At 42.0% G+C, this 17,901-nt stretch overlaps 1 protein-coding gene across 4 annotated transcripts; it reads left to right on the forward strand.

Moving 5' to 3' along the window:
• Window positions 1–1,890: 1,890 nt before the first annotated feature.
• On the forward strand, window positions 1,891–12,188 carry mbpa (myelin basic protein a). 4 transcript variants are annotated; one of them, XM_055875971.1, is made up of 7 exons: window positions 1,891–2,151; window positions 7,859–7,951; window positions 8,741–8,770; window positions 9,024–9,044; window positions 10,158–10,241; window positions 10,361–10,376; window positions 11,065–12,188. In XM_055875971.1, exons 1-6 carry the CDS (start codon window positions 2,032–2,034, stop codon window positions 10,364–10,366), a joined length of 354 nt encoding a protein of 117 aa, XP_055731946.1. In that variant the 5' UTR covers window positions 1,891–2,031; the 3' UTR covers window positions 10,367–10,376; window positions 11,065–12,188. The 4 variants fall into 4 exon arrangements, with proteins under 4 accessions (XP_055731946.1, XP_055731943.1, XP_055731945.1 ...); XM_055875968.1 differs by lacking the exon at window positions 10,361–10,376; XM_055875970.1 differs by lacking the exons at window positions 9,024–9,044; window positions 10,361–10,376 and having other exon boundaries at window positions 1,892–2,151.
• The last annotated feature ends 5,713 nt before the right edge of the window (window positions 12,189–17,901 follow it).

Consider the following 17,901-nt stretch of genomic DNA (forward strand, 5'->3'; position numbering starts at 1 on the left):
ATGAAACAGAGGATACTTGTCTCCCTGACTGGTGGGCTCCTAAGGCACATTGGCAGCACAATGCCTTGTTAAATAGTAGATTCTAATCTGCTACCCTAGGTGGGTGTCCTGGTCTCTAGATCTACATTCTTCTCGTGGTTGAAGGATATCTCCCGTGTTTGTGTCCCACAGTTTTCCTCCATGGCCCGTATTGTTTTCCCTGCGGTCTCTCTCGACCCTCCAAACTGGTGGGACAAAGCCAAGAGTGTTTTAGACACGAGGGCACATGCAGAGCGGTCGACCCACTCTGTGCATTCCTGCTCTCTATCAGGCCTGTGGGCGCTGTTCAGAGACCCTCTCTGACAAAACCGGTGGACTACTGTAGACATGACATAATGGACAAACATGTCTCCCTCCAAGTGTACTCCATTTATAGAGTGGCCAAAAGCCTTTAAAACCATGCTACTATTTAGGCCCCATCTAGGCCACATACTATATATAGTAAGGGGGCACGTGTAGTACACGAAGCAATGTGTCTACCCATGAACAGCATAACACTATGGAATTTTTTATTCCTCACATTCCTTCATGGTTCCTATGCGGTTTGTTCCATGTCAGTGAGTCTGGTCATTTATAGAATTAACTGTAACTGTTGGGCAAGCCAGTCTGTTCTCATGGAGTTTTGACTAATGACCAGCATGCAGTGAAAAACTAGCATTGTGCAGATTTAGTTTGACACACCTCCTACCTTCAGTTTATAGGCCTGTGTCAGGCTAAAGGATAATAGCTTTTTTTTTTACATGGCATGCAATGTGTAGTTCCCATTTTCTGAAGAAACATGATCTTCCTTTTAACACTACGATTTTATTTGATCTCATCTGTTCTTCTGATGTTTCACAGCACTCTCATCTGACTTTGTGAAAGTTATTATCTGTGCTCTCATTTGGTGCGCAGAGCAGGGGTCTCTGAGTTTATCATAAAAACAGAGTGAGATCGGTGAAAGTAGTATTTGGAATGTCTTTAAGGCCATTGCAGGTTAATCCTACTAGGTCAATATTTTGCATTGTGAACTGTTTAACTTTAAAATGGTATTGAATATTTGGAATTCACCCCATATTATCACCGTAAAACTAGAGTTTTGAAGAGTTGGTTCTTTTGCTCTTAAAGTTACCTTCTTGACATAGCTTTCGTTGAAGAAAAAAAATCACCTAAAAAAAACAAAAAACAAAAGGCATCTGTTCCAAAATATGAATATGCTAATGTTAGGGTGTTTTCTAACAGAATCCGCTTTGTTTCACAGCTGCTGCAGCTTCTATGGATTAAAACAACACAATCGAGTTTGACAAACATTTTTTGGCAAACGTATATATTGCATTGGCAAAACAGCATGAGTAAATATCAGCTATAATAACTATTACTTATAAAATGCATTGGATTTCTCATGAATTATGAGATAAATAAGTAGGTATGGTTTTTATGTTTCCATAACTGATCAAAACTTTTGTGTAGTTGTGACTAACAACTTATTTCGTAGAGAAATTATTTCCATAGGTTTTGACATTAGTTAGCATTTACGTGTTTCCTTTTCTAGTCAACTGTATGGAAAACAGGGCTAATGTAAATCTTATTTTAATATAATCAATCAAAAAAGATATATGGGGTCCATTTAAACAACGGCCTCACAGTGCTGGAGACTGTTTTGCATCAGGGCCCTAGGTCAGGCCGGGCCGGGTGGGGGGGGGGGGGAGTACAATGGCTGGCCCATGCAGAGGGCGGTAGTGACTGACTCCACAGGCACTGAGAGGCCAAAGAACGCCTGGAGTCAGGCCAGCACCATGTACGCCACTGTGCCCGCCTACCCCCACCTGACCTGCCTCATCTCCCATGATACATTGGGGCACGGGGACGACACCTTCAAAGACTGCCCGTTCGACGTCAGACAGATAGAAAAGTATCCAAGGAGCAACAGCAGAGCGATTACAGAGTTGGTTTGAAAGGTCTTAATCCCAGATACAGAGCGGTCGTCCCAGCCCTACCTAACCACTATCCAGCATGGCCACAGCGAGTACCTCAGGGCAAAGCTCATTTGGACTGAGCAGGAGGAAGAAGGCCCCTGGCCTGATGGATCAGATTAGCACGTTCTTTGGAGGTGACAAAAATAAAAGGGGCAAGGTGAGCATCTGGGGTTACCAACTGTTATGATCAATGGCCTCACCAAGACTCTTCCAGTCTATAGAGTTCTAATTATGATGATGGTATGGATAGATCTCTCCAGTTCTTGTGTGCAGTCGAGAGAGATTCTTTGAAAAAAGGTGATTTATTTATTGTGCAGAGCTGAAATACTTGTAGAATACCTGATGTAATAATCTTAGATAATTGGTCATTACGTCTTTATTCTAGATCTACCCAAAATATCAAATGGACTACTTGCTGTACAGATTGTTTAGCATTGTTTCTCCATGTTAAGGATTTTTGAGGGGGGAAATGAATAGCTATAGAACCGCTAAAGATAACAGGGATTCTCGTTGATTGACAGGAATACACCATTTATTTGCTGACAATCTCTTTTAGAGATTCTCCAGTACGTTTGTATACTTTTTGGGCCTGTAGTTCTTAAAGTAGCTCTCATGAGCCAAAAGGGGTCCACGAAAATTGCGTACTACGTCAGACATGTGCACCATGTCATCGCTGTCTCTTTTGCTCTGCTGTGTGTGCATCCTGCTAGCTGTCACTCAAATGGCGACGGGCTAAAGCTCATTGGCTGGAACTCGAATTGCATGCGGCTGGCCCACAAGTGGGAGAATGTAGGGAAAATGGTGCCGCAAAGCTTCCAGTAAACAGTCACTTTCAAACTAGGAATTTTGTGGCTAATTGTGCTAAAATTGTAATTCTGCTCATAGATTATGCATGTATGAACTACACATTGACACATTCAACCCAAAGCGGGAAGGTTTAAAAAAGATTTAATAGTTGTCAAAGTTCCGAGGCATGTCTTTAATGTTTATGACCAACATTGAAAAAATCAATACCTTACCTCTTAAAATATTGTTGAAGTATAGTTCCTCAAATTATTGCAATAGTCAGAATCAAGTCGAGTACATTCCAAAGGGTCCCTCTAATTTCCATTTTAGTTCTAAACTTCTTTTTAGACTTGAATCTTAATTGACCAACTGAATTTTAATTGACCACAGAATTTTTTTTACTGACCCCAACCCGGATAGATGTATGTTTCACTGGGTGTGTGTTGTCATAGGTGCATTGCTACAAATTCTCCAGAAGCTTCCCCAGTGGGAAAGTGTGACAATTTCACTTTTGAAATGGACAGGTGTGTTTCGTATGATCACAGTTTGAAATCAGGTGTCTAATATACAACCACTGCATAGCTTGAATTCATAAAACGTTGACCACCATGTATTTAGCTGTACAGACTTGATAGCAAACGGAATATCCAATGTGATCTGTCTGCATCATGCACCAGTTGGTCCTCTGCGGGTTACAAGGTCTCGTGTTTTTTCCTCAAGCTAAGCAGATCGATCAAACACCCCTAAATGATTCTGAGCTTCGTCTTCAGCGTATTTTCTCTAGAGTTTATTGCAACCAAAACTAAGGAAGGGGGGCACATTGCTGAGTGATGGCAGGTTAACAACTGCTTATCTCTGATGTTATGAATTTTTCTGTCATGTTTTGTCAATATATATGCATTTTAACCCGGAAAATTGCATCATTTTCCCATTGCAGACATTCTAAAAGAATATCCAGTCTTCTCCACTCAGCGCTTGTATTAATCACTGTCAGCTATGATCATGGAAATTAACATAATGGTGTAGGTTGGGTTACAGACCTAGGATCTTATTTTGACCAGTATTTGTCATAGCAAAATAATCCTGCTGCAACAGGATTTGAACGTTTAGCCCATAATGTTGCTTGATCTGTGGTTATGGACTGGACAAAAGTAGGCTACAAAGTGTGATACTGTTAATATAATCGTGTCTTAGTGCGGATTTTCAGTAAATTTGTGTAAATCACGAAGCTCGTCCACATTTCCTGCAGCGCGGGGAAATTCTTAGCAACAAAAAAGTTATCCAATTAAAACCTATATCTGGAGGGAGGGGCCTTGAAAAGGCTTGAATTCAGCCTGAATTTTCTTGCTGTAGTACAGTTCTTGGATGTCTGAATTTATTTCTGCACAATTATACTTTATCTTCTAGAATAGGTTATTTATACACATTTTGAACATCTTCCATTGAAGTGCAATCCTCCATACAGACAGCTTTTAAAAAACAACACAATCACCTTCATGTAAGGGAGCATTTGGTTATGCAACCCTTTTTTTGAACTCATCTGTGTGCATTTCATTTCATTTCTAATTTCCTTGAGCAAACCATGTAAAAAAAAATGAACTCTGTGAACTAGGATGCATAACATTGCAAAGAAATACAGAGCAGAGCATCTGTTCAGAAAGTCACCTCAAGTTGAAAAATTGCTTAAAATACATACAGTACATACTGTACAAAGTAGTTTATGGACCCATTTTCGTCTAAAATGACATACCCAAATCTAACTGCCTGTAGCTCAGGACCTGAAGCAAGGATATGCATATTCTTGACACCATTTGAAAGAAACACTGTAAAGTTTATGGAAATGTGAAATTAATGTAGGATAATATAACACATTAGATCCGGTAAAAGATAATACAAACAAAAAAACATGCAATTTCTATTACAAATTTTTTCATCATCATTGAAATGCAAGAGAAAGGCCATCATATAAAATTGCAGTTTAGGCGCAATTTAGATTTTGGCCACTAGATGTCAGCAGTGTGTGCAACGTTTCAGATTGATCCAGTGAAGAATTGGAATACTGGACAATATTTTGTATCAAGTCTGCCCATATGTGCCGAATTGGTCAATTAATACATTTTCAAGTACATAACTATAGAGAATATACAAAAATGATATGGTAATACAAAATGTAAGTTTACACACTACCAGGAATGTCATACATGATGGATCATTAGCTCATACACTAACTTTCACACATGTAGTTGGCCAGGTGAGGTGGGTGTGGAGCCAGAGACAGCAGGGTTTCAAACTGTAGATCCCAGTTCCTACATTTGAATATAAAAATTGATTTTTATCAAACAAAACTATGCTACATTTTATCTCTGGGACCCTCAGGATGACAAATCAGAGCAAGATTACTGAATGTAAGTATCAGAAATCAGAATAAGACCCAGATGCAGACAGCTAGAATCACAGATGTTTATTGACCCTAACAGGGGGCAGGCAAAAGACAGGTCAAGGGCACACAGAGGTCCATAATATAGGGCAGAGTCAATAAGGTACAGAACAGCAGGCATGCTGTTCTGGAAACAGAAGACAAAGGACAGTGAGACGAGACACAGGTTTTATTCTTGGACACATGAAACGTAGGATGGATACAAAGGGTGTGGGGCAACAGAAGGCGAACAGCATAGTGGCTAAGTATTTTAGAGATTGGGAACGGGCCAATGAAACGGGGGAAAAGTTTACGGGACTCCACCTGGAGGGGCAGGTATGCTGACTTCTTACTCTTGCTCGGGGAAGAGTGGGGGCTGATATCCCAAGGAACACTCAAAGGGCAAGAGACCAGTGGCCGAGGAGGGAAGGGTGTTGAGGGCATATTCCACCCACACGAGTTGCTGGCTCCAGGTGGTGGGGTTGGCAGAGACAAGGCAACAAAGGGCCGTCTCCAGGTCCTGATTGGCTCGCTCCGACTGGCCATTAAATTGGGGATGGAAACCAGAGGACAGGCTGGCCGACGACCCAATGAGATTGCAGAACGCCTTCCAGAACTGGGACGAGAACTGGGGACCCCGATCGGAGACAATGTCGACCGGAAGTCCATGGATCCAGAAGACGTGCTGCACCATGAGCTCCTTGGCTGAGGGTAACTTTGGAAGAAGAATAAAATGGATAGTATTGTTGCCGTCTGACGGGGGAAGCCCAGTAACAAAGCCTCTCTCCCGGACAACGGAGACTCGAACTTACGTACTTCCACCACAAACTCCTTCAAACTGAGGCAGACGGCAGACTGTTGCTCCGACACTGCCGTAGCCCAGGCGAGTGCCCTCCCGTACATCAGCGTTGTACGCTATCCTCGAGCGGTCCGAGGGGAACAAAGAAGGCTGCAGCTTGAAGAAGAGGGAGCACTGGGAGAGAAAGACCCGGTAGGTTCCAGAATCTCCAGTGGAACGCTCGGGAGGAGGTAAGCGGGGTTCTCGGGAAACTGGTGTAGGCTGGGAAGAAACGTCACTGGTGGCGGGATTGCTGAGAGTCTGGTGAATAACTGGTGTGGCTTGCTGCTTTGTAAGGAGTCTGCGGAATTGCTCCAGTAATGTATCGAACGCCAGGTCATGGCGTTCCGCCCGGGTATGGAGTCCCTCCATAAGGCATTGCAGTAACTCCTTGTGTCTTCCAATGATGGCTTCTTGCTGGGAGACAGCATTGTGGCGCTGGTCTGAGTCTGCTGGGTCGGTCATGGCCAGTTTCTACTATCAGAACTCAGGATAAGACCCAGATGCAGACAGCTAGAATCAAAGATGTTTATTGACCCAAACAGGGGACAGGCAAAAGACAGGTCAAGGGAAGGCAGAGGTCCGTAATCCAGGGCAGAGTCAATAAGGTACAGAATAGCAGGCAGGCTCAGGGTCAGGGCAGGCAGAGGTTTGTAATCAGGTCAAAGTCAGGCAGGTACAGAACGGCAGGCAGGCTCGGGTCAGGGCAGGCAGAAATGGTCAGAACCGGGGGAACAAGGAAACAGAAACATGAGAAAGCAGGAAGATGGGAAAACAAGCTGTTAAGACCTGACAAGACAATTCGAACCGGCAACAAACAGAGAACGCAGGTTGAAATGCAGAGGGGATAATGGGGAAGATTTGCGACACCTGGAGGGGGGTGGAGACAAGCACAAAAACAGGTGAAACCGATCAGGGTGTGACAGTAAGTACATTATTTACCTTCAGAGGTGAATGTATCAAACCAGTTGCCGTGATAAAAGTTTTTTGTTGTTGTGCACTCTCCTCAAACAATAGCATAGTATTTTTTCACTGTATTAGCTACTGTAAATTGGACAGTGCAGTTAGATTAACAAGAATTTAAGCTTCCCGCCCATATCAGAAATGTCTATGTCCTGGGAAAAGTTCTTGTTACTTACAACGTCATGCTAATGTAACGGATGTGAAATGGCTAGCTAGTTAGCGGGTACACGCTAGTAGCATTTCAATCAGTTACGTCACTTGCTCTGAGACTTAAGTAGTGTTGCCCCTTGCTTTGCAAGGGCCGTGGCCTTTGTGGAGCGATGGGTAACGATGCTTCGTGGGCGACCGTCGTTGATGTGTGCAGAGGGTCCCTGGTTCGCGCCCGGGTCGGGGCGAGGGGACGGTTTAAAGTTATACTGTTACATTGGTGCCGTGACCCGGATCACTGGTTGCTGCGGAAAAGGAGGAGGTTGAAAGGGGGGTGAGTGTAACGGATGTGAAATGGCTAGCTAGTTAGCGGGTACGCGCTAGTAGCATTTCAATCAGTTACGTCACTTGCTCTGAGACTTAAGTAGTGTTGCCCCTTGCTTTGCAAGGGCCGTGGCCTTTGTGGAGCGATGGGTAACGATGCTTCGTGGGCGACCGTCGTTGATGTGTGCAGAGGGTCCCTGGTTCGCGAGGGGACGGTTTAAAGTTATACTGTTACACTAATCACATTAGCGCCCATTAGCGCAACCGTCCCGGTATAGGGACACCGATCCCGTAGAGGTTCATGTACTCACAGCCATTTAATTGAGCCTGATTTGTCCAACGTTAGCAGTGAGACTTCTGTGAGTTTTTGACTACTGTTTATACCTTTAGGGGTCCTTCCGGGGTCACGCCACCTCCCCCAAGCCAGCCCCTCGACGTCGGGCTAATGAGAATGCCGTAATGCATTTCTTCAGGAGCTTGAGCGTGAGTATCTTAGATTGACTACCTCTGTGCGATTTTATATATCATAACATGTATTATATTCGTTTTATTTAAACAAATTGTAATTGTCAAGTTGAAAAGGTTGTGAAATAAATCTATTGAACTTACTCTTACAAGACTCTTACAAGACACAAGATGTTTTGTTGTCGAAGAATTATAAACTAGTTTAATTGTCAATGGTATTTATCTTACCTGAAGCATTGTAGAGACCTTGGAGAAAATGTATTACCTGAAGTGGCATCCGCTTTGGTCAATGGTTATTGTTTGATACAGTATAAGAAGGGCATGATCAAACTTGCCATACAATTGGAACAAGATTTACTTGTAGCTGTAAATAAGCGGTTTGTAGTGCATTACAGTATTCATCTTCACCCATTCATGTGCCTATTTATATTGATGAGAGAACGTACTGCTCAGAGAATAATGTACCAGTGTACATTAAGTTTACATTCATCAAGATAAATGTAAACTTGGACAAAGTTATTCTTCACCCATTGAAGTTATTCATAATCTAGACAGACCAGATGTTTTGCCCAGCTCTGGTCCTCATTAGGAGACATATCCACAAGATATTGGGTAGAGTAGTTATCTAGCACAAGTCAGTTTCTCTAGGCCTGCACCACTCCTTCAAACTTTCAAAAGTACTGTTTAAAAAAAAAATTAAACTCTCTGCTGTTGCAAAGGATTTTCCCCATTAGCCAATGTCCTTATGTTTCCATCTTTGAACTCATGGAATAGGACCTTATCATTTGTTGGGTTCTGTATCCTCAGGTGACAGCCTCTCCCCGTCCCAAGTCCAGGGTGAGTTCCATTACCTCCTTTTAAAAAACATTTCACTTTACTGTGGTTACTGTTTCTTTAGGCCTCTGCCCGAAAAAAAGTGGTAATTATCTTTAAACTGCTCCTTGCTTTTTACAGAGCATGACTTCATGGGCCTGTGCAAGTTCGCTAGCTAGTATAGTAGTTTTACATTTTGTTGTTGTTATAGTAACATGTGCTGCTCCAGTAGGCCTTCATGAATGTTCCTGATTCTCTCTCTTTCTTTCATGTCTAGTGGAGGGAGGTCTTGGGCTTGGTAGGTCATTCAAACTCAACCCTAAACCCCCAAAACAGTGTTGACCTCACAGCCCTGTGTTTGATAATGACATCGTAAATGTTTCCCTCTGTCTGAAGCCTTTCTCTCATGTCCTTCTGTGAGCGTTTTGATGGTGTTCTTCCCTCTTATTTAACGTTTACTCTCCCAACTCTGCGTCTTCCTTCCCTTGTGTGATTCTTCAAGACAGTTAACATCCAAAAGAATGCATATATACTTCTCAGAAAGGCTAAATAACATTTTACTAAGCACAAGCGTTGTTGACCTTACTATTCTTACTCTAATGGAAAATGTCAGATGCATGAATCAACGTCGAACCCAGTTTTCCTCACATTGGAATGATTCATGGGACGTAGTGGCTGACGAAAAGCTCAGATACAGCTTATACTGTGGTGACATTACGTCTCATGTTTTCTGTTTCTCTGACATTTTAATTTAGAGTCACTGCTTCTGGATGACTTTGACACTGCTCAACTATTTCTGAACCGCAGCCGGTAAAGACGCTCTCAGGGACCCCTATACACAACAGTTTCCGCCTTTCTTTCCGCATTTCCTTTCCTTTACCAGTCTGTGAGACTCTTTCATCTCTGCCCCATGCTCTGTTCCTGGTGACTCACTAATCTTCCTACATTAGTGTGTTTCTTCATTCAACTCCTCTGTGTCCCCAGAGTGAGCTGTCCAGGGTGTAAGAATTGAAATGTGCTCCTCGCCAGTTCTCTGTGTTATGTGTGCTCTGAAGTAATGCATGTCTTTGTCTTCCATCTTCTTACCCCCTAAAGGTTGCTGTAATGTTGGTCATTCCTCATTTGTTTCTCTTCCTGTCTCGTTCATACCGTTCTTTTACAGTAACAGACCACTGAATGAAGTAAACGGATTTTGATAGAAACATGACATTTCTGGGTTTAATGCAAAAGAGAATTGTGGTAAAGTAACATTTATACCCGTTGTGTTTATCAAAATATATTCAAACTCAATATAACTACGAGTTCAACACCATTTTGGTGTCCTCTCCCTACTTCATCCAATGAGAGCTGAGCACTGACTTATACCCAGGTCCAGCCATGTTCCATGTGTTTATAAAGCATCTTGTTCTAGGCCTCGCCACCACATGCCGATGCCCCAAAAACGTCTTACAGACGCCGCAGGGACCAAGGGACACTGTCCAAAATCTTCAACCTGGTGAGACATCCTGATGTTTTGTGCCCCAAGTTTATCGTGTCGCTGCACAGTTGCACTGTCTGAAGAGTGCACCTGATAATCACTGTTTTTTTATTTGTGTTTACCTCTCAAAACAACAGTGGTGATATCGTCAAAGTGAGTAAATGAGAGATGTAACCTAGCCACGTCCATCCTGAATCTTCATTCATTTTGACGTAAATCACAAAAAAAAAAGCTAATTACATTGCAATTTATTTGACATCATACTAAACTAACACGTGCATGAACTAAATGGACACAATTATAGAGGTTTAACTTGACTGGTTGGGCTACACTTTATGATATACAGCATGCTCCTATATATTTACGTAGTTAAAGTGTAATTACAGTGTAGGTACACATTGTTATAAACAGGTATTACAGTAAGCAAACAGGTATGTGAGTACACCGTAAGTACACTGTACCTGGCTGTGTCATTTTTATGTAGATGCATAGGTATTAGGGAAATGAATGGTAAAGTGGACGGTGTCTTTTGTTATCAATGCTTTTTCAGTTTAATCTCTATCGCACAACTCATTTTTATTGATGTCTTTATACCTACCTCAACCCTCTTTCCTGAGAGTATATCCCTGAAAAATGTGACTTTTGACAATCATGCAAATACAAATAACAAATGTAACCCTAATCTTCTCATAGAAAATAGAAACTCCTTTCCATCGAATGGAGACACTCGTCCAACCACGACAAGCACTTTTAAAGCTCTATATTTCCTCTTTTGGTTGTATAGAATTTAATATTTCAGATATCAGTCTAATATATTACTTCTGCTTCCCTTTGTTTACAGGAGACCAAGTCCCGCCTTCCCCCCAAACGCTGGAGCACCATCTTCTGAGCTCTCCTCCGATGAGAAAACCATGGAAACGGATGAAGAAGAGAAAGTTCTCCGTTTGACAGAATCACAACAACCCTTGACAACGTTAACACACTAACACCAGCATGTCTCCTTTGTTTGTAGACAGTGACACAATCTTGGCACCTAATATTTAGCATGCTGGGGTGAAAGTGTGCAGTCGTTGAGGGTGGGAGCTGTTGAGTTCGTCAATAGCCTTATAATCTGAGCTTAAAGGGAAGGTTCTCCTTTAGAGTTTTGGAAATGCAACAAAATGATTCTACTCTAACATTTGGCTCAATGGGCTATTTGCCTCATCTAGCACCCTGCTCTGATGACGCTAGTGTCTACTATTAATGGGTTGTCGTGTTTTTCTATTTGTCTGCATTTTGTACATGGATGATCTATTCTACGCATAGAAATAGGCTTTCTATTCCCCCTTGTTTCTTTCAGGAGCTCAAACACACAACTGTGTTTCGTTTTGTATGTCACCATTTATGTGAAATCTAGTCTAAGAAAGTGTTTGTGGGTCTTGTTATGCATGCAATTGTCCAAATTGTCTTGTGAAAGTATGTTATGAATCTAGTACTTGCGTATTTGGAAATGTAATGGGAAAACCTGTACAAGTTATAAACTAACATTATGTAGTATAACAATTACATTTGATTCGTTTAGGCACTTAAATCATCAATGTTGTATAGTGTTATGGTGTCCAAGCCTATTAAAACAACTAATTAAAACAAACGCCCTTCCAAACTGCACTGTTAAACTTTGCAAATGTATATTTCAAAACTGTTTAAGAGCATTTAACATATTTTCTGACTAATCTTTACATTTGTCGTTTCAATGCTTTGGTTAGTTTGAAGTTAGCTTTTTGAGCAAAAGAGATGGTGAAATGGGAAGTTGTTAAGCGGTCTAATAAATCGCCAAAGTAAAAAAGCGGGTGAGAGCATGTAGTTTTGCAAATTCTCTCAAACAATTGTATTATGTGTTTGATTAATTGGTCACTTCCCTTGTGTGCACATATCTGTCTGTTCACTGTGAGTGTTCAATAAAAAATATGATTAAAACTTTATAAATTTATACATTTTTCTGAGGATGCTCAATAACATACACTTGGTGCTAAAGGTGAAGAAATGGATTGAAGACCAGAATAATGTGTTTCTTGTCAAATGCTCTTTGAAATAAAGATTTTTAAATTGCAGACAAGTTCTCAGAATCATACATTTAAATAACTGAAATTGAAGTCCAAAATCCACCTGTCAGGTAGATGGATTATCTTGGCAAAGGTGAAATGCTCACTAACAGGGATGTAAACAAATCCGATTTAAGTCAAAACTGTAACTGGGCCACTAAGGAACATTCAATGTCGTCTTGGTAAGCAACTCCAATTTTGATTTGGCATTGTGTTTTAGGTTATTGTCCTTCTGAAAGATACATTTGTCTCGTAGTGTCTGTTGGAAAGAAGACAACCAGGTATTCCTCTAGGATTTTGCCTGTGATTAGCTCTAATTTGTCTATTTTAATCAACAAAAAAACACCCTAGTCCTTGCCGATGAGAGGTATACCCATAACATGATGCAGCCACCACCATGCTTGAAAATATGAAGTGGTACTTAGTGATGTATTGTGTTGGACTTGCCCCAAACATAACGCGTTGTATTCAGGACATAAAGTTAATTTCTTTGGCACATTTTTTACAGCTTTTCTTTAGTGCCTTATTTCAAACAGGATCCATGTTTTGGAATATTCTTATTCCATACAGGCTTCCTTCTTTTACTCTGTCATTTAGTTTAGTATTGTGGAGTAAGTACAATGTAGCTGATCCATCATCAGTTTTCTCCTATCACAGCTATTAAACTCCGTAACTGTTTAATTGTCACCATTGGCCTTGTGGTGAAATCCCTGAACAGTTTCGTTCCTCTCCGGCGACTGAGTTAGATAGGATGCCTGTATCTTAGTAGTGAATGGGTGTATTGAAACACCATCCAAGTGTAACTATATAACAACTTCACCATGTTCCTAGGGATATTCAATGTTGGCTTCTTTTTATACCCATCTACCAATAAGTTCCCTTTTTTGGAAGGCATTTGAAAACCTTACTGGTCTTTCTGGTTGAATCTGTGTTTGAAATTCACTGCTCGACTGAAGAACCTTACACGGGGGGTACAGAGATAAGGGAGTCAGACCCCTTGACTTTATCCACATTTTGTTACGTTACAGGCTTATCCTAAAATGGATGAAACATTTTTCCCCCCTCATTAACCTACACACGATACCCGATAATGACAAAGCAAAAACGTAAATATCACATTGACATAAGTATTCAGACCCTTTACTCAGTACTTTGTTGAAGTACCTTTGGCAGCGATTACAGCCTTCTTGGGCCTTCTTGGGTCTTCTTGGGTATGACGCTACAAGCATGACACACATTTATTTGGGGAGTTTCACGCATTCTTCTCTGCAGATCCTAACAAGCTCTGTCAGGTTGGATGGGGAGTGTTGCTGCACATCTATTTTCAGGTCTCTCCAGAGATGTTCGACTGGATTCAAGTCCGGGCTCTGGCTGGGCCACTCAAGAGCATTCAGAGACTTGTCCCGAAGCCACTCCTGTGTTGTCTTGGCTGTGTGCTTAGGGTCGTTGTGGAGCAGGTTTTCATCAATGATCTCTCTGTACTTTGCTCCGTTCGTCTTTCCCTCGATCCTGACTAGTCTCCAAGTCCCACCCACTGAAAAACATCCCTACAGCATGCTGCCACCACCATACCTCACCGTAGGGATGGTGCCTGGTTTCCTCGACGTGACGCTTGGCATTCAGGCCATACTTGGTTTCATCAGACCAGAGAGTCTTGTTTCTCATGGTCTGAGAGTCTTTAGGTGCCTTTTGGCAAACTCCAAGCGGGCTGTCATGTGCCTTTTACTGAGGAGTGGCTTCAGTCTGGATACTCTGCCATACAAGGCCTGATTGGTGGAGTGCTGCAGAGATGGATGTCCTTCTGGAAGGTTCTTCCATCTCCACAGAGGAACTCTGGAGCTCTGTCAGAGAGACCATCGGGTTCTTGGTCACCTCCCTGACCAAGTCTCTTCTCCTCTGATTGCTCAGTTTGGTCAGGCTGCCAGCTCTAGGAAGAGTCTTGGTGGTTCCAAACTTCTTCCATTTACGAATGATGGAGGCCAATGTGTTCTTGTGGACCTTCAATGCTGCAGATATGTTTTGATACACTTCCCCAGATTAGTGCCTTCACACAAACCTGTCTCGGAGCTCTATGGACAATTCCTTCGACCTCGTGGCTTGGTTTTTGCTCTGATATGCACTGTCAATGGTGGGACCTTATGTAGACAGGTGTGTGCCTTTCCAAATCATGTCCAATCAATTGAATTTACCAGGTGGACTCCAAACAAATTGTATAAACATCTCAAGGATGATCAATGGAAACAGGATGCACCTGAGCTCAATTTCGAATCTCATAGCAAAGGGTCTGAGTACAAGTACTTCTATTTTTATTTTGAATACATTTGAAAACATTTCTAAAAACCAGTTTTTGCCTTGTGATTATGGGGTATTGTATGTAGATTGATGGGGGGGGGAACTATTTAATCCATTTTAGAATATGGCTGTAATGTAACAGAATGTGAAAAAAGTCAAGTGGTCTGAATACTTGGGCGCCGACAGACATAGCAGCTCTGCTTCTAGCTCCTAAGTAACTTTGCAGTGTTATATTTTGTGTGTGTTATTTCTTACATTATTAGCCCAGAACGTTTTTTGTTTTATTACATACAGCCTTAAAGAACTTTGGATATCAGAGCGGCAGTAACTTTGTTCGAACTCCCCAGGGCAATTTAACCTATTCCAGAGGCTGCTCCAAGATGCCGCCGGCGGAGAAGAAGTATTCGGTGTGGACTTCAAGTCTGACTCAGGAGGCGTGCACACCATCCACCGCTTCCGAGTACATTACTCGCTAATGTTCAGTCTCTGAATAAAGTAGACGAGCTCAGGGCGAGGATCTCCTTACAGAGAGACATCAGGGACTGTAACATACTCTGTTTCACGGAATCATGGCTCTCTTGGGATATACTGTCCCTGTCCATACAGCCAGCTGGGTTTGCAGTACATCGCATAGACTGGAATAAAGAACTCTCCGGGAAGAAGAAGGGTGGTGGTGTATCTTTCATGATTAACTACTCATGTTGTGATTGTAATTACATACAGAAACTCAAGACCTTTTGTTCATCTGACCTAGAATACCTCACAATCAAATGCCGACAGTATTACCTCCCAAGAGAATTCTCTTATAGTTATAGTCACAACTGTGCATATTCCCCCTCATGCCGATACCACTACGGCCCTCAAGGGACTAAACTGGACTTTATGCAAACTGGAAACCACATATCCTGAGGCCGCATTTATTGTAGCTGGGGATTTTAACAAAGCACATTCAAGGAAAATGCTACCAAAGTTCTATCAACACATTGACTGTAGTACTCACTCTGATAAAACACCCGACCACTACTACTCCACCTTTTGAAATGGCTACAAGGCCCTCCCCCGAACATCCCTTTGGCAAATAATTTCACGACTCCATTTTGCTCCTCCCTTCCCAAAGGCAGAAACTCAAACCGAAAGTACACGTGCTAAGGTCAACTCTGGTCTGACAAATCTGAATCCATGCTTTAAGATTGTTTTGATCACGCAGACTGGGATATGTTCCGGTAGCCTCTGAGAATAACATTGATATACACACGGACACGGTAACTGAGTTAATCAGGAAGTGTATAGGGGATGTTGTTCCCACTGTGACTATTAAAACCTAACCAAACCAGAAACCGTGGATAGATGGCAGCATTCGAGCAAAACTGAAAGCGCAAATCATCGCATTTAACCATGGCAAGGTGACTGGTAATATGGTTGAATACAAACCGTGTATTTATTCCCTCCGTAAGGTTATCAAACAGGCAAAACGTCAGTTCAGAGACATAGTGGAGACGCAATTCAACGGCTCAGACACAACGGCTCAGACGCGACCATTCCCAAATACTGTGTGCTCTCCTTCTCCGTGGCCGACATGAGTAAGACATTTAAACGTGTTAACCCTCACAAGTCTGCCTGCCCAGACGGCATCCCTAGCCGCGTCCTCAGAGCATGCGCAGACCGGCTGGCTGGAGTGTTTACAGACATATTCAATCACTCCCTATCCCAGTCTGCAGTCCCCACTTTATTCAAGATGTCCACCATTGCTCTTGTACTCAAGAAAGCAAGGTATATGAACTAAATGACTATCACCACGTAGCACTGACTTCTGTCATCAGTGCTTTGAGAGGCTAGTTAAGGATCATATCACCTCTACCTTACCTGACATCTTAGACCCACTTCAATTTGCTTACCGCCCCAATAGATCCACAGACGATGCAATCGCCATCGACTGCACACTGCCCTATCCCATCTGGACAAGAGGAATATATAAGTAAGAATGCTGTTCATTGACAATAGCTCAGCATTGTTCATTGACAATAGCTCCACACAGGAGTGGCTATTTACATTTTTGACAACTTTTACTTCACTAGTGTACATTCCTAACGAAAATATTGTACTTTTTACTCCATACATTTTCCCTGACAACCCAAAGTACTCGTTACCTTTTTGAATGCTTAGCAGGACAGGTAAATGGTCCAATTCACACACTTATCAAGAGAACATCCCTGGTTATCTCTACTGCCTCTGATCTGGCGGACTCACTAAACACAAAAGCATCTTCTGTAAATAATGCGTTAGAGTGTGCCGCTGGCTATCCGTACATTTTAAAAACAATACAATGGTGCCGTCTGTATTGCTTAATATAAGGAAATGTAAATGACTTATGACCACAGAATTCTGCAGCAATACACCATCCAATCTGGTTTGCGCTTAGTGGGACTAGGGCTATTTGCCCAAGAAGGAGCTATTTGCCCAAGAAGGAGAGTGATGGAGTGCTGCATCAGATTACCTGGCCTCAACAATCACCTGACCTCCACCCACTTAAGATGGTTTGGGATGAGTTAGACCGCAGATTGAAGGAAAAGCAGCCAACAAGTGCTCAGCATATTTCGGACCTCCTTCAAGACTGCATTTCAGGTGAAGCTGGTTGAGAGAATGTCAAGCGTGTGTAAAGCTGTCATCAAGGCAAAGGGTGGCTACTTTGAAGAATCTAAAATTTTAAATATATCTGTTTAACACTTTTTGGTTACTACAGGATTCCATATGTGTTATTTCATAGTTTTGATGTCTTCACTATTATTCTACAATGTAGAAAATAGTAAAAATAAAGAAAACCCCTTGAATGAGTAGGTGTGTCTAAAATCTTGACTGGTACTGTATACATACACTACCCATCAACTTTGGGGTCACTTAGAAATGCCCTTGTTTTTGAAAGAAAAGCAACATTTTTGTAGAGTGTAGACATTGTTAATGTTGTTAATGACTATTGTAGCTGGAAACGGCAGATTTTTTATGGAATATCTACAGAGGCCCATTATCAGCAACCATCACTCCAGTGTTTCAATGGCATGTTGTGTTAACTAATCCAAGTTTATCATTTTAAAAGGCTAATTAATCATCTGAAAACCCTTTTGCAATTATGTTAGCACAGCTGAAAACTGTTGTTCTGATTAAAGAAGCAATAAAACTGGCCTTCTTTGGACTAGTTGAGAATCCGGAGCATCAACATTTGTTGGTTCGATTACAGGCTCAAAATGGCCAGAAACAAAGCACTTTCTACTGAAACTCGTCAGTCTATTCTTGTTCTGAGCAATGAAGGC

The sequence above is a fragment of the Salvelinus fontinalis genome, chromosome 22 (genome assembly GCF_029448725.1).
Source record: "Salvelinus fontinalis isolate EN_2023a chromosome 22, ASM2944872v1, whole genome shotgun sequence".
Classification (NCBI taxonomy): Eukaryota; Metazoa; Chordata; class Actinopteri; order Salmoniformes; family Salmonidae; genus Salvelinus; species Salvelinus fontinalis.